Source organism: Anomaloglossus baeobatrachus, chromosome 10 (assembly GCF_048569485.1).
Source record: "Anomaloglossus baeobatrachus isolate aAnoBae1 chromosome 10, aAnoBae1.hap1, whole genome shotgun sequence".
Lineage (NCBI taxonomy): Eukaryota > Metazoa > Chordata > Amphibia > Anura > Aromobatidae > Anomaloglossus > Anomaloglossus baeobatrachus.
Window position 1 is genome coordinate 85,587,168 of NC_134362.1, and position 17,749 is coordinate 85,604,916.

General features: G+C 52.4%; 1 protein-coding gene across 4 annotated transcripts in view; it reads left to right on the forward strand.

Moving 5' to 3' along the window:
• Positions 1 to 17,749, forward strand: part of ANO3 (anoctamin 3) — a 680,216-nt gene that overhangs the window by 504,408 nt on the left and 158,059 nt on the right. For all 4 annotated transcript variants that reach the window (XM_075325490.1, XM_075325493.1, XM_075325491.1 and 1 more), the window contains one exon: positions 11,706 to 11,802. In XM_075325490.1, coding sequence (XP_075181605.1) covers positions 11,706 to 11,802 — 97 coding nt within the window. The remainder of the gene's footprint in view (positions 1 to 11,705; positions 11,803 to 17,749) is intronic.

Here is a 17,749-nt window from a genome sequence, read left to right on the forward strand (position 1 = left end):
CTCTCTACAGGATCCTGCCCAGGATGAGATCTCCCCTGTTGCCCAGTTGAGTATAGGAGCATGCTGTCTCAACCAGGGAAGACCCAGTAGGATCTCATCCGTCCCCCCTGGAAGCACCAGGAAGGACACCTGCTCATGGTGTCCCAGTGGTACATCCATCCTGAGAGGGATGGTGATCTGGGTGATAGGATCGAGTAGTATGGACCCGTTGACTACCCGGACCCTGAGTGGCTTGGGCAACAGAACCAGGGGAACTGAGTATCGGGTTGCCAGGGAGGTCGAGATGAAATTGCCTTCAGCGCCTGAGTCCAAGCAAGCCAGGGCAGAGAAGAGAGTAGTGCCGAACTGCACCTGGGCGCTGATAGTCAACCTAGAGGGAGAAGTAGCGTCTAGAGTCCCCCCTCTGATAGAAACTAGACGCTGTCTTTTCCCGACGGTTTGGGACATCGGGTAGCTATGTGTCCCCTCTGCCCACAGGAAAAGCAGATGACACAAGACCGAGAACCTGGGGCAGAGGAGACCACCTTGGACACCTCCATTGACTCCACGGAGTCGCCTACAGGACTGGCTGGGGGACCTGTCTGATGGAAGACGGGAGTCAGACGCTTTTTAGGCCGAGAAGACGTGGGTGCTGAAGAGACCTCGAGCCTTCGCTCCGCCTGGCGGATGTCTATGCGAGAGGCAACCTGAATCAAGGACTCTAAAGTGGCAGGCACCTCACGTGTTGCCAGTGCGTCTTTGACAAACCCTGCCAGGCCCTCCCAAAACACAGGGACAAGGACCTTATCCGGCCAGTCCAGCTCTGCGGCCAGTGTCCTAAAATGTACAGCAAAGTCCCCGACTGAAGCAGACCCTTGCCGAAGTCGTAGGAGGCGCAGCGCGGAATCGTGGGTGACTTGAGGCCCGAGGAACACCATTCTCATGGCCCCAAGATAAGCTGCTAAGTTATTCACCACACGATCTCCGCGCTCCCACAACGGCGTGGACCACTTCAGCGCTCTCCCTGTGAGCAGGGACTGGACGAAGGCTACCTTCGCCTTCTCGGTAGCGTAAAGAGTCGCGGGCAGCTCTAAGTAGGTGGTAACCTGGTTTATAAAACCACGGCACTCAGAACTGTTGCCGCTAAAGCGCTCTGGAAGCGCAAGGCGAGGAGACCTTCCGCCCAATAGCACAGCCTGGGTAGCCGCCTGGGTGGCGACTGTCGTCAGAGTAGTCTTATCGGAGGAAGACTGCTCCACTGCTGCCAATCGTGACTCCAACTGCTGCACATAACGCAGCAACTGCTGCTGCTCTTCAGCCATAGCCAGACCTTTGGCGCGACCGTAATGTTACGAGGGGGACCCGGGGAAGCGTGCCAAGATGGGAAATGGACTGCTTCCGCCGGTCAAGGTCCACTGTGCGGTGTAAGGGTCCGCCGCTATGGTGGGTGAAGAGTGAGCGGGTTGCTGCTAGCGATCGTCTGGAATGTCACAGACGATCTATGTACACCGATCTGCCCTAACCCGTGAGGGTTGTATGGCACAGATCTCACGGCTCGGTGTACCTGTTGCACGGGGAAGCACAGAGGTGCCCACGCACGTGTGCCAGTGGAAGTCACGAGAATATGGCACGAGGGTAGCACAGAGGTGCCCACGCACGTGTGCTTTCAATAACCAGGTGAGTCCAATGGAGACTTGAGGAGCTCACCTGGGACAGGAACACGGCCTGTTGACGGGGGTACTGCCGGAGCAGCAAGGCAGGAACACGGCCTGCAAACGAGGTACTGCCGGAGCAGCAAGGGCCAAGCCCACAAGAGACAGTAATGCCTGAGCAGTGGCGTGGCAGCACGCTGCCAGACATCCAAACATAGAAGGACGGTCGCGCGCCGCCATGATGGCAGGGGGAGCTTTTAAGGAGGTGCAGCTCCACCCGAGGGCGGGCGCGAGGCGGAGATGACGGACTTGACCCAATCAGGGTCCACGACGTCCCAGCCTGGCCAGTCAGGATTCACCACGTCACCAGCCTTGTCATCAAGCCGTGTGACGTCAGTGAGCGAATCAGGACCCACCACGCATTGCACATGCTCACCCTCCTGCCTCTGGGAAATAGAGGCGGGATCCTCGGTTTCACAATGTGCAGTGATAACGGGAATCTCACTGCTTCCCTGAGCAGTAAACCTCTGCACATTGCGCAGCCTCGCAGACCTTCGGGGCCGCTGAGCAGGAGAGTCTGCGGCAGGCCAGGAATGGGAGACCGCTTCACTCCTTGTAACAGGAGAACCACTAGGTGTCACCCTTCTGCTGCCTCTCTGAAAAGGTATCTCCTGCACACTGCGCAGTCTGGCAGACCTTCGGCGCTGCTGAGCAGGAATGCTCGTGGCAGGCAAGGAATGGGAGACTGCCTCAGTCCTTGCCTCAGGAGAGCCACGAGATGTAACAATTAAGTATCGGCTGGTAATTTTCAGCATTGAGGACACTAAGAAATGCTCAATGGTGAAGGCCATATATGCAGAGACCAGCCATGGAATCGTAGTGCAGCAGATGCAGCTCCTCCTGGCTGCAGCATGTACTGACCTCAGCCCCGGCAGCTCCTCCTGGAGCGGCTGGGGACTGCACACTTAAAGTGCACACTTAAAAAAATTAATTGAAAAACCTCCCCCCCCCAGAAGTGATCTGCCTATGGCTGGCTGCATATGGCCAGAGACCTGACCTGCCCAATTACTGACTTCCATTGAGGTTCAGGTCAAGTCCGGGTCACAAAGCAAACCTTATCTAAAGTCAACCTGTGCCCTCCGATCCAAACTTCCTGAAGGTTCACTCATCTCTAACACTTCTATTTTTGTGAATATTATTACTTTGCAGCATTTTTCTTACTTGTAGCATTAGATGCTAGTCCTCCTATTCTAATAAGTAAGATACTCCAAACCAAAGATCAAAATGAGCTATTATTATAGTGGCAAAGTTTACAGCTTAGCTCTGGTAATTGTTTTCTGCTTTGTGCTGTTTCTAATGTGCTTGGGCCAATGGCATTTGTTGGTTTTTAATATGTGCTAACAATGTATTTGTGTCGCCCAGGGTTATGGGATACTCGGTCCCGGGCGGTGTATTGATGGGGAAATGTCACTTGGTGGCCGTTGCTCGGTTCCGTGTCCTGGGGACGCTTTTTAAAAGGGATATATTCACAGGGGAGATCAAATGAAAGTTTATACGTGACGCCACTTGCGGGTTGCGGCTATATGGATGCAGCCGCCACTGCAAAGTTCTCACTAATGGGGCTGGTGTTGATGGCAGCCTGGGTGTTAGGCCCTCCGCAAGTGGAGCCAGGCCCCAGAGGATAGGTGATATAGATGGGTGTAGAAAGAAGGTAGGCCACGCAAGGTGTTGCAGTGAAACTGGTTAATTTACTCACAGTAATATGGAAACTGGTCTCCTGAGAAAGGCTGTTCTTGACCGCAGGTTTCCGTAGTTCCAGTGCCGGTTAAGTGACCTGGTGGCTTCTTTTCCCTGCACCTGTCTTTGGTTGGTGGGTCCCCGTGGCTTAGAGCGTCTGGGGGTCTTTTCCTGGTAGTCTCTCAATGGTAGTCCGTATGACGGTAGCGTGAACCCTGTGGGGTCGGAGTCTCTGGTCCTGTTTCCCGGTTCTGCCATTGCTACGGAGTTCCGAACTTCAAGGTCAGTGAGGTCCTTGATGGTCCCCTCACTGTGCAGATTTTATCAGGTCTGCCTGGAACGTTTGCCTGACCTATAGGATTTTGTACCCCGTTGGTGCTATAGTTCCGGGAGCAATCCACCGTACTCCACCGGCAACCAACCGCCTGGGCCCTCAGGTCACCATTACACTCCGGTCAGTGCATCCGTCACTGACGACTCTCTTCCCTCTCTCTCTGTCTGACTGTCCATTGAATGCCCCTCCCACCTGATCGTCTAATGGACTGGATTGGCTCCACATGTAAGTGGCCATCCATTAGGTCCAACCCTAGTCTGCCACCAGTCAATGAGGAATTTGGGGATAAAACAGGGATTGTTTGGAATGTTTTTGCTGTTACCGGCACTGGTGTTCTGGGTCCCTGGGGGAAGGCCCTGCATCCTGATGGGGATGCAGTACCTTGTAGCTCCCTGACGGCTTCAGGGGCGCTACACAGTTATCCTAGACAGGAGAGTTTTGGATAATTTTTATCTACTAATAGCAAAATGAAGGGCGCAAACAGGACAGGGCGTCCTCTCTCCAGGGGTCACATTGTAGCCACATGGTCTGGCTGTATGTACTGGTGTACAGGTAAAATATATCTTTGTACCGTGTTAGCCAGTAGAGATAAAAAAAATAGTTTAAAAGAACTGAGAGTTCTCAGTGGTTGATACCTTTTAATGGTTAACTGAAAAGATGGTAATAATAGCAAGCTTTCCAGACTACTCAGGTCTCTTCATCAGGCATGGTATAACACAAAATCTGAAGATTTACATACACAGCAAGTTACACTTTGTTGGGTTATATGTGTTACGAGGGGGACCCGGGGAAGCGTGCCAAGATGGGAAATGGACTGCTTCCGCCGGTCAAGGTCCACTGTGCGGTGTAAGGGACCGCCGCTATGGTGGGTGAAGAGTGAGCGGGTTGCTGCTAGCGATCGTCTGGAATGTCACAGACGATCTATGTACACCGATCTGCCCTAACCCGTGAGGGTTGTATGGCACAGATCTCACGGCTCGGTGTACCTGTTGCACGGGGAAGCACAGAGGTGCCCACGCACGTGTGCCAGTGGAAGTCACGAGAATATGGCACGAGGGTAGCACAGAGGTGCCCACGCACGTGTGCTTTCAATAACCAGGTGAGTCCAATGGAGACTTGAGGAGCTCACCTGGGACAGGAACACGGCCTGTTGACGGGGGTACTGCCGGAGCAGCAAGGCAGGAACACGGCCTGCAAACGAGGTACTGCCGGAGCAGCAAGGGCCAAGCCCACAAGAGACAGTAATGCCTGAGCAGTGGCGTGGCAGCACGCTGCCAGACATCCAAACATAGAAGGACGGTCGCGCGCCGCCATGATGGCAGGAGGAGCTTTTAAGGAGGTGTAGCTCCAGCCAAGGGCGGGCGCGAGGCGGAGATGACGGACTTGACCCAATCAGGATCCACGACATCCCAGCCTGGCCAGTCAGGATTCACCACGTCACCAGCCTTGTCATCAAGCCGTGTGACGTCAGTGGGCGAATCAGGATCCACCAAGCATAGCACATGCTCACCCTCCTGCCTCTGGGAAATAGAGGCGGGATCCTCGGTCTCACAATGTGTAGAGATAACGGGAGTCTCACTGCTTCCCTGAGCAGCAAATCTCTGCACATTGCGCAACCTCACAGACCTTCGAGGCTGCTGAGCAGGAGGAGCTGTGGCAGGCAAGGAATGGGAGACCACCTCATTTCTTGCAACAGGAGTACCACTAGGTGTCACCCTTGTGCTGCCTCTCTGAGGAGGTTTCTCCTGCACTCTGCGCAGTCTGGCAGACCTTCGGTGCTGCGGAGCAGGAGCGCTCGTGGCAGGCAAGGAGACTGTCTCATTCCTTGCCACAGGAGAGCCACGAGGTGTAACATTACCCCCCCGTCTAGGCCCCCCCCCTGCCCGTGCTCGAAGGCCGCTATCAAACCCGGGGCGTGGATATGATCCTCCAATTCCCAGGATCTATGCTCCGGACCACGGCCGACCCACTCCACGAGGTAGTACCTCCTGCCCCGTATAACTTTTGTCTCCACAAGCTTCGCCACCTCAGAGTCGTCGGGCGGGAAGTCAGTTTGAGGCGTCAGGGACCCCGAGAACTTATTAAGTCGTACGGGTTTCAGGAGGGACACGTGAAAGGTGTTGGCTATAGCCCAGCGTGGAGGGAGCTGGAGTCGGTATGCCACCGGGTTCACCTGCTCTAGCACTTTAAACGGACCCAGGTACCTAGGGGCGAACTTGGCTGCCTGTACCCGTAGGTTAACATTCTTAGAGGACAGCCACACTAGGTCACCAGGGGCGAAGGATGGTGCAGGGCGGCGGCGCTCATCAGCCGTTGTCACCATCCGGTCTTTAGCCCTCTTAAGGGCCTCTTGGGTGTTATCCCAGATCTCCCGGGCCTCGGTCGCCCAATCCTCCACTCTAGGATCGGGTGACGTAATGGGCATCGGAACCGGGATTCTGGGATGTTGTCCGTTATTGAGCAGGAACGGAGTCTGACCAGAGGATTCATGGACCGAATTATTAATGGCAAATTCGGCCCAAGGAAGGAGGTTAGCCCAGTTGTCGTGGTGCGCGGAGATAAAATGGCGGAGGTAAGTTACCAAGGTCTGATTGGTCCTCTCTACCAGTCCATTGGTTTCGGGATGGTATGCGGAGGAGATGTTCAGCTCTATCTGCAGGAGCTTACAGAGCTCTCTCCAGAAGCGAGACGCGAACTGGGGACCCCGGTCGCTCACCACCTTGTCAGGCATGCCATGCAGCCTAAATACATGCCTAATGAATAAGGTGGCGAGAGCACGTGACGTCGGGAGTCGTGGGAGAGGCACCAAGTGGACCATTTTAGAGAAGTGATCCGTGATGACCCATACGACCTTGTGACCTGCTGACTTGGGCAGATCTCCCAGGAAGTCCATTCCCACCACTTCCCAGGGACGATCCGGCACTGGCAGTGGGTGAAGAAGACCTGCTGGTCTCTGCCGGGATGGCTTATTCCGTGCACACGACATACAGGCTCCCACATATTCCTGTATGTCCTGGGGTAGTCTCGGCCACCAATAGTGCCTAGTCACAAGGTCTCTGGTCCTTTTGACCCCAAAGTGACCCCCGACCTTGGAGGCATGGGCCCACGACAGCACCTCATTCCGTAGTTCAGGGGGAACGAGGGTCTTGCCAGGTGGCACCTGGTCCAAAGAAGTGGGAGTGACCATCCTCAAGCTGTCCGGGGGTAGTATAAGACGAGGCTCCTCCTCGTCCTCCTCCAACACAACCATACAACGTGACAAGGCATCGGCCCGTACGTTCTTCTCACCGGCCAGGTGGCGGATAATAAAGCGGAACCGGGAGAAGAACAAGGACCAACGGGCCTGCCTTGGGTTCAGGCGTTGTGCTGTCTGGAGGTATGTGAGATTTTTATGGTCGGAAAATACTTCAAATGGATGCTTCGCACCCTCCAGGAGATGCCGCCATTCCTGGAATGCTAGTTTCATCGCCAGTAACTCCCTATCCCCTATGGAGTAGTTCCTCTCGGCCGGAGAAAAGGTCTTGGAGAAAAAGAAACAAGGATGCTTCCTTCCTCGTTCGTCTTTCTGGTACAGGACTGCACCAGCACCGACCGAAGAGGCGTCTACCTCTAGTAGAAAGGGTTTGGAGATGTCTGGACGATGAAGGATGGGAGCTCTGGAGAAGTAAGTTTTGAGAGTGTGAAATGCCTCTACCATTTCCCGTGTCCATGCTTTGGGATTAGCGCCCTTGCGGGTAAGGGCAATGATGGGTGCTGCCACCGTCGAGAAGTTAGGAATGAACTGGCGATAATAATTGATAAACCCCAAGAATCGCTGGATCGCTTTCAGCGAGCGGGGCTCAGGCCATTTCATCACTGTCTCCAACTTCCTCGGATCCATTGCTAACCCCTGACTGGACACGATATACCCCAGGAACGGCAAGGATTCACGTTCAAAAACGCACTTTTCTAGCTTAGCATATAACGAATGAGTGTGGAGCCTCTTAAGTACTCGGATGACATCCCTCCGATGGGTGGCAAGATCGGGGGAGAAGATAAGGATACCATCCAGGTATGCAACCACGGAAAGATACAAATCCCGGAAAACATCATTCACAAAGTCTTGAAATACGGCGGGGGCATTGCAGAGTCCGAAGGGCATTACGAGATACTCGTAGTGACCGTCCCTGGTGTTGAAGGCGGTCTTCCACTCATCGCCCTCTCGGACTCGCACTAGATTATACGCCCCGCGTAGATCCAGCTTCGTGAAGATCTTTGCCCCGCGGAATCGATCAAATAACTCCGTAATGAGGGGCAAAGGGTATTTGTTTTTGATCGTGATTGCATTTAATCCCCTGTAATCGATACAGGGGCGTAGATCCCCTTCCTTCTTTTGCACGAAGAAGAACCCCGCACCGGCCGGTGAAATAGACTTGCGAATGAACCCTTTTGCCAGGCTGTCCTGAATATATTTGGACATAGCCTCCGTCTCTGGAGCAGAGAGGGGATACACTCTGCCCCTAGGGGGCTCGGAGCCTGGCTTCAGGTCTATTCGGCAATCGTATGGCCGGTGGGGAGGAAGGGTATCTGCGGCCCTCTTGGAGAATATGTCCCTGTAGGCCTCATAAGGTGTCGGTAAACCTGGCTCCCCTGTATTCCCTGAGGACCCAACCGACCTAATGGTAGCGGGTGGTTCGGTAGTCACGAGGTGCTCCCTACAGGATCCTGCCCATGATGAGATCTCCCCTGTTGCCCAGTTGAGTATAGGAGCATGCTGTCTCAACCAGGGGAGGCCCAGTAGGATCTCATCCGTCCCCCCTGGAAGCACCAGGAAGGACACCTGCTCATGGTGTCCTGGTGGTACTTCCATCCTGAGAGGGATGGTGATCTGGGTGATGGGATCGACTAGTAGGGACCCGTTGACTACCCGAACCCTGAGTGGCTTGGGTAAGAGAACCAGGGGAACTGAGTATCGGGTTGCCAGGGAGGTCGAAATGAAATTGCCATCAGCGCCTGAGTCCAGGAAGGCCAGAGCAGAGAAGAGAGTAGTGCCAAACTGCAACTGGGCGCTGATAGTCAACCTAGAGGGAGAAGCAGCGTCTAGTAACCCCCCTCTGATGGAAACTAGACGCTGTCTTTTCCCGACGGTTTGGGACATCGGGTAGCTATGTGTCCCCTCTGCCCACAGGAAAAGCAGATGACACCAGACCGAGAACCTGGGGTAGAGGAGACCGCTTTGGACACCTCCATTGACTCCACAGAGTCGCCTACAGAGCTGGCTGGGAGACCTGTCTGGTGGAATACGGGAGCCAGACGCTTTTTAGGCCGTGAGGACGTGGGTGCTGAAGAGACCTCGAGCCTCCGCTCCGCCTGGCGGATGTCTATGCGAGAGGCAACCTCAATCAAGGAGTCTAAAGTAGCAGGCACCTCACGCGTGGCCAGTGCGTCTTTGACGAACCCTGCCAGGCCCTCCCAGAACACCGGGACAAGGACCTTATCGGGCCAGTCCAGCTCTGCGGCAAGTGTCCTAAAGTGTACGGCAAAGTCCCCGACTGAAGCGGACCCTTGCCGAAGTCGTAGGAGGCGCAGCGCGGAGTCGTGGGTGACTTGAGGCCCGAGGAACACCATTCTCATGGCCCCAAGATAAGATGCTAAGTTATTCACCACCCGATCTCCGCGCTCCCACAACGGCGTGGACCACTTCAGCGCTCTCCCTGTGAGCAGGGACTGGACGAAGGCTACCTTCGCCTTCTCGGTAGCGTAAAGAGTCGCGGACAGCTCTAAGTAGGTGGTAACCTGGTTTATAAAACCACGGCACTCAGAGCTGTTGCCGCTAAAGCGCTCTGGAAGCGCAAGGCGAGGAGACCTTCCGCCCAATAGCACAGCCTGGGTAGCCGCCTGGGTGGCGACTGTCGTCAGAGTAGTCTTATCGGAGGAAGACTGCTCCACTGCTGCCAATCGTGACTCCAACTGCTGCACATAACGCAGCAACTGCTGCTGCTCCTCAGCCATAGCCAGACCTTTGGCGCGACCGTAATATTACGAGGGGGACCCGGGGAAGCGTGCCAAGATGGGAAATGGACTGCTTCCGCCGGTCAAGGTCCACTGTGCGGTGTAAGGGACCGCCGCTATGGTGGGTGAAGAGTGAGCGGGTTGCTGCTAGCGATCGTCTGGAATGTCACAGACGATCTATGTACACCGATCTGCCCTAACCCGTGAGGGTTGTATGGCACAGATCTCACGGCTCGGTGTACCTGTTGCACGGGGAAGCACAGAGGTGCCCACGCACGTGTGCCAGTGGAAGTCACGAGAATATGGCACGAGGGTAGCACAGAGGTGCCCACGCACGTGTGCTTTCAATAACCAGGTGAGTCCAATGGAGACTTGAGGAGCTCACCTGGGACAGGAACACGGCCTGTTGACGGGGGTACTGCCGGAGCAGCAAGGCAGGAACACGGCCTGCAAACAAGGTACTGCCGGAGCAGCAAGGGCCAAGCCCACAAGAGACAGTAATGCCTGAGCAGTGGCGTGGCAGCACACTGCCAGACATCCAAACATAGAAGGACGGTCGCGCGCCGCCATGATGGCAGGAGGAGCTTTTAAGGAGGTGTAGCTCCAGCCAAGGGCGGGCGCGAGGCGGAGATGACGGACTTGACCCAATCAGGATCCACGACATCCGAGCCTGGCCAGTCAGGATTCACCACGTCACCAGCCTTGTCATCAAGCCGTGTGACGTCAGTGGGCGAATCAGGATCCACCAAGCATAGCACATGCTCACCCTCCTGCCTCTGGGAAATAGAGGCGGGATCCTCGGTCTCACAATGTGTAGAGATAACGGGAGTCTCACTGCTTCCCTGAGCAGCAAATCTCTGCACATTGCGCAACCTCACAGACCTTTGAGGCTGCTGAGCAGGAGGAGCTGTGGCAGGCAAGGAATGGGAGACCGCCTCATTTCTTGCAACAGGAGTACCACTAGGTGTCACCCTTGTGCTGCCTCTCTGAGGAGGTTTCTCCTGCACTCTGCGCAGTCTGGCAGACCTTCGGTGCTGCGGAGCAGGAGCGCTCGTGGCAGGCAAGGAGACTGTCTCATTCCTTGCCACAGGAGAGCCACGAGGTGTAACATATATGTATGTGATTCTTCAGATTTTGTGTTATACTGAGCCTGATGAAGAGACCTGAGTAGTCTGGAAAGCTTGCTATTATTACTATCTTGTCAGTTAGCCATTAAAAGGTATCAACCACTGAGGACTTCAGAAATTTTGTACTGGTCTAGCAATGGATATATAATGCACTTTCATAAGGGAAGAATATTATATAGATCTGATCACTGAGTCTTCCAACCTGAGTTATCTAATTTAGAGACATACATGCAGCCTTTATCTCCGGCTGTAGGACCTTGCAATTTTGATATGGGTAGGGTCCATATTTCACGGTTATGTGAAACTTGCCTTAATAGGATTGGGATAACTTAACATTCTATAAGCCATTGACACATGTAAAGTAGTGTTTCAATTACACCTTCTTGTGCTGTGCTATGATATATATGTAGACCTTTGCCAAATAGGAAACACAGTGCACTGATAAGGCCATGTTCATCTGCATGGCTATCTCCATCTGAAGTCTCAATCGGAGAGTTTGATGTTGTAGATGGCAAGAATTGCATGAGATGCCGCACTATTTCCCCCATTAAACAGTAGACATTGCAGCAAATCGTAGAGGCACCTGTTGAGCGATGGATCTGACACCGTGTGGGGGTTTTCATTTATGATGGAGATCACTCTAGAGAAGTACACAGATTCTTAGGTTGCTGACTGCAGCCATGTTGAATATGTTAACTAGCTAAGCACGTTGGAGTATAAGTGTATAGACGTGCAGTGGAAACTGGGGAAAATGCACATGTATACATCTTTGAAGGCAATAAGCTCACTTTTCTTATGGGTTTTTCCATTTGTATAGTCCTGCATTTATATCGTTAGCTGAGTAATGATTTACAGTATATTCTTTGTGTTCCTTTCTTACTGTAGTATAGAGATCTGTGAAGCAAACGAAACTATCATGTGTCCGATGTGTGAAAAGAACTGCACACTCCAGAGGCTGAACGAGAGCTGCATATATGCAAAGGTATCCTTATCATACTTATCATATACTCCCATGGATTTGTTTAGCTTATTGGCCACATCCATTTTGTGACTATGAACAATACAGCGGATGTACAGTATCTTGCATGTTCATTGTGCATGAATGGATTTACTGTTACAATATAACGATTGTGCCTTGAGGTCCATGCTGGAATAGGATCCATTAGTTAGTAACAAAAAATGTAGTTCACATCTACAAAAAAGTAGGGAAAAGGTGAATGTGCCTGACAGATCTCGTTGGGTGTGATAATTCTCAAGAAAACACGCGGAAACAAAGACTTGTTGGGGAGTGTGACTAAGCTGGGTGGATACAGGGGGTGTCATTACTTATTGTGTGGCTATGAATTTTATTATTAACTATAATGTAAGAGATGCCAACATTTATACACAGAATGCCTATATTTATGAAGGGTATAAATATATGGAAACTCCAGGACATTTTGGAAGCTGTTGGAAAAAAACATTCCTATATATTTTTGTTTGTTCTAACTGCCAACAGAATCCCAGAAAATTATCATTTGGTATTAAAGCTACTCATACATCTGTTATGCATCATGTTTCTTCGTATGGAGTAAAGGAACCTTTTAGCTTCCAGACTCCAAACCTCAAACCATACCACAACATCTGCACCTCCTGCAGTTACATCCCTGTTTGCTACTTTCCAACTAAGGGAATGCAATGGATGTACTTTAAGGCTATGTTCACACTAGAAAAATGATTTTTCTTAAGAAATTTCTTAAGAGTGAAGGATTAGTGCACCTGCATTAAAAAACGCATCAAAAACGCACCTGCGTTTTTGCCGCGTTTTCGGTGCGTTTTTGGTGCGTTTTCGGTGCGTTTTTGGTGCGTTTTTACCGGTGGTTGCTCCCTGCGTTATTGTGCCAATTATCTATGGCAAAAAACGCAGTTAGCTGCAGAAAAGAAGTGACATGCTCATTCTTTTTCTTAAGAAAATCTACTGAAAGAATTTTCTTAAGAAAAAAACGCAGTGTGTGCACAGCTAATTTTTTTTGCCATAGGTTTTGCTGGGGAATGTCTGCAGAAAGGTTACAAGAATTTCTCAAGAAATTTCTGCAGCAAAAACGGACCCAAAACGCAGGTAAAAAACGCAGTGTGTGAACATAGCCTTAAGGTTTCCATAAACCTAAGATAGCTGTCACCTGATCACTAATTCTGCTGGCGTCATTTCCACACACATGCAAACTTGGCTTTTTCTGAGTGTTCATGTGTCTACAATGGCCCAAGGGGACAGGCAACATAACAGACTGTATCATTTATCTACAGAAGCAGATTATCAGAGGGAAATCTGGTCTCTTTGATGTGACAGGTTCCTTATCTGCCAGCTAAAGTAACTTGGAATCATTACCAGTAGTTGCAATTAGTGGAAATTCAGTCCTATTCACAAATCCTGGAGGTAGATAATCTACCGATTCACATATTAGTAATTGATACAATCTATGAGTTGGAATCATTGCTGGTTGTGACTTTAGAACGTGAGAGTATAATATGTACCAATCTGTGTAAGTCAGACCGGCACTGGATACAGGATTAATGATATTGGGTTACCAATATACTTTGCTTGATCACAGATATTGTGGACGGCTCTTTTCAGGCAGTTTCATTGCTCCGGCAGCTCAGTAATCCTATAGTAGGTCTCCAGTACACACAGCTCATAGATAATACACATACAAATGGAAATCAAAGTGTTTCCACAGGAATCTGGGTAACAAGGAGCACTAGATTTGTTCTGTTCTCTTCCTCCATGCCTCCCAAATTTCTGAGATGGGATACAAGGGAAAGCAGTTTTTTTGTCAAGCTTTTCAGACTCTGGCCCTATCCAGTAACCTCCAAATTATTGTACTTATGAACTGAAAAAGATGTCATAAAGTCCATGGTCTAATCAATGGCCATCAAGTGATATATAGAACCCCAAATAGTGTCATCCTTTCTTGAGTTTTTAAGATTTTACAAATATTGGTAGTGTTTCCATCGCACCTCCAACAGACGTTGTCCAATTATGCAGAGATGCATCCAACTTTGCTGATGTTTCTGCATAACTAAGCAGATTTGCCATTCTGGATTCTGAAAAGGTTGAGTCATAGATTGCTGTCGATTTTCTGAAAGATAACTTCACTAAAAATTACTGCATTGGTATGGTGAATGGGAAGAGCGCAGGAGACAGGGTTTTCCTAGGCTGCGCCCCAGGCTAGGGGTCCCTAGCTATCTCTTATCTCAGAGTTTCCTCTGAAGGTGAGGATATCTGAGCTGCCACCCTGCCCTATATAATGTAGTATGAAATTACTAAATAGGGACACATATACTAGCCCTCAGACTGAGGTCCCTGCATTTTCCCTTATCTCAGAGATACACTTGGAGGTAGTGAGGTCTGAGATGCCAGCGTTACCCTGACTCCTGTCCAAGCCTTGTTCTTACTCCCCTAACACTAACTCTTGGGGCGGGCTGGACACACTGTAACAAACCCCACAAAATGACACGGACAGGGGAAAAGCCAAAACTAGTACACACTGCACACAAACATAAACATACATGTGCCGCCCTCGTGCCAGCAGCCGACGCTGCTCGGATCCGGGCCTTCAGGGGTGGTGGCTCGAGGGTCTCCGGACCCGGGGGTCTTGCGGACACGCCGAATATAATGAGGGACGTAGATGTACGGGCTAGGCCGTAATAGGTTCGTGACTCCACCCACGGTGTGTGGTGAGGTGGGACACCACTGCTGCTGTTACGGGGCACCCGGGGGAGATGTTGTGCACCCGTCCGTGGGCAGGGCTGGTGGCTACCCCTAGCTCCAGCCCCCACTCCTCTCCAAACTGAACTCTAAACACTTTCTGCTTGCTTTCCCGCCCTAGGCTGTCTAGACACCTGGGTGGGCGTGTCCCAACCGCCTGGTCACGCCCACTGGTGTGTCTTTCTTTCCCTAAGGGGGGGTGACTAGGGTTTACTGGTTGGCTGCGTGTTTCCTAGTGAGGGAAGGTGTTATGCGAGGGCCTATTTGTGACTACCTGGTTTTGCCATCAAGAATATCAAGAATATTTTGTTTTTCTTCCCTTACAGGAAGCAGGTTACTTAAACGTTGCACATACATAACCGGAACGGGACAGACCAGGTCCTTTCCACTTCACCCACCCAGAACAACCTAGCCCTGGTGCCACCACTAAAACACAGGTTGGCACCCCTTGCCCAAGTCCAGGCTAGGTCCGGGTGTTGCCCAAACGGGCCGGGTAGAAAAGTTCCTTACCCGGCAGTCCTTTTTCAAGGGCCCCACGTCCAGGGGACTCCTGACCCGGAGTGTAATCACCAGTTTCATTGATGACAGGGCCTCAGCCAACTCTACCGCAGGCCCGTCTTCCAATCAGCCTTTCCAGAGACTATGGTTTGGTGAAAAGGTCGGTCTATTGTAACAGTTAAACTCTGCTGCCGGAACAGCCTCCTCTTGCAGCTTTTCCCCGGACCACCACCGGACAGCACGAGTCCCCAATGCCACCTTCGCTCACGGGCGGCACTGTCCAAAAGACTCTGTCTTCAGCTGCCGACGGTGCGGGTACGACTGCGCTTCCGGACCGGGCTCCATCCTCCACCTGGGGCTCCGACCCCAGATGGCCTCATCACCTAGAGCTTGCATGGGTGAAGACGTTCAACAAGAACGGAGCGCTGTGTCTTTTAACTCTTTAACTGCCCTGCCACCCCCCCACCTGCGGTGCAGATGGCCTCCTCCAGGAACATGAGGACGTTCAACAGGGGTAACAGGTTCCTTAAACAGTTAACTTTCAACTTTAAAACGTGGGGTGAGCTCCTTTAAAACCGGCCATTCTCAGGGCACGCACCGGCAAAGTGCCCAGGCTGTCTGCAGTATCTACAGATCGGTATTATCATACCCCCAGCGGCAGTCGGGGCTTCATCCTCCGAGATGGACTCCGTATCACACTCGGAGCCGCTGTCATCCATCTCCGAGCTGGACGCCATTCTCGTTGTGGCTGGGTGGACTGCCGGAGCCAACATCCCTCCTGTGGCAGGCGGGTCACCGTCAGCTGCTACACGAGGAGTCACCACCGGAGTCTCGGGGTCCACCGATCCTGCGACCGGAGCGGGAGCTGCAGCTTCCTCACCAACTGCCTCATTCGCGGGCGCCGCCGCTCCCGTGGCAGGCATTACAACGTTGTCCATAAGTGGTACCGATAGCTTCACGCTTCTCCCCCTCAGTCTCTTGCTGGCACCTCCTCATTCAGGCCTGCTAGTTTCGTTTTTCGACTTCCGGCCTCACTTTCCGGCCGCGTTCCCAGAGGGCGGGGCTTTGGCTTTCGTGACCTTTTCGCGGGGAAGAAGACGCTGGGCTGTAGTTTTTCGCGCCAAAATGGCGACTTCTGAAAATTTGTCGGATCACCGCTGACTGTCCAATACAAGGCACACTTCCACAAGGTAAGTGGATGGGTAAGTATCCTGTTCGTGACGCCAAGTTTCGGGGGGTGTCGCCCCCGTGCGAGCAGCCGACGCTGCTTGGATCCGGGCCTTCAGGGGTGGTGGCTCGAGCGTCTCCGCACCCGGGGGTCTCGTGGACACGCTGAATATAATGGAGGGCGTAGATGTACAGGCTAGTCCGTAATAGGTTCGTGGCGCCACCCATGATGTGTGGTGAGGTGGGACACTACCGCTGCTGTTACGGGGCACAAAGAGGAGATGTTGTGCAGCAAGATGTTAACCCCTCCGTGGGCAGGAATGGTGGCCCCGGGACCCGGTGGCTCTGGTGCAGGGGGGATGACGACCGCAGGGGATGCTGGTGTTCTCTCTGTTAGTAAAATACACAAGTCTCTGGTTAACCAAGGTGGTGGTGGCCGGTGCCGCGGCCGGATGCGTTCGGGATCCCCCACCCGACTGGTGGTCTCTATCCTTTTCCTGCACTGCTTTAGGTAGAAATGACTTCCCAATTTGAAACATAGGAGTCCGCTCCCAGCTGGATGTGGCCTAAGGAGCCGTGCCTGCAGACGCATGGCCAGTGGGATCTATGGGCCCTGGCGGTGACCTCTTATCCCTAATCGGTGGGCTGTTGTCTTCTATGAGGGACTTTGGGTGGGACAGGACCTCTAGTCCTGGCCTTAATCGGTTAATTAACCAGCTCCAGTAAGTTCTGGTCCTGGCTTCAGGGTCAGAGTAACCCAATTGGTGCTACGGTTTCAGGGTCGGTTCCCCGTGTCGGTACCAGCGGGCTACAACCCTGGCCCGGTCCACCTCGGTTCCACCGAGCAATCGTCCCATCTCCTGTTGACGGAGACCACCGTCTGCCTCCTAGCCAAGGCACCAGGGCTCCTGCCCTGGCACCGCTCAACTTGGACTTGACTGCTGGAGCTACTCCTAGTTCCAACCCTCACTCCCCTCCAAACTGAACTCCAAACACTTTCTGCTTGTTTTCCCGCCCTGGGCTATCTAGGCCCCTCGGTGGGTGTGTCCCAACTGCCTGGTCACGCCCACTGGTGTGTCTAGCTTTCCCTAAGGTGGGATGACTTGGGTTTACTGGTTGGCTGTGTGTTTCCTAGTGAGGGAAGGTGTTATGCGGGGGCCTATTTGTGACTACCTGGTTTTGTCAGGGCATCACATACACGTACGTGTACAGGAAGGAATAAAATATATGGAAGGAAGTAAACGCACAACGGGAGAAACTTCCACTCTGTTCAAACAGCAAACTACTGATCACCAATAATAGGTTTGCCACAAAGACCGGAATCACAGGAGCATAAGGTGAAGCTATTATCGGCTGAAACAACAGACTACCAAACCTGAAATAGGGAGGAGATAGCTGAAATGGAATGAGCAACCTGAGTCTCAAGGAGCCGCACACCTCTCCACAGGAATTGACTCCTACAGGGCTGGAAACCAGTTGAGGAGACTCAGCCGATTTCCATCTGAGGCTGAGCAACTAG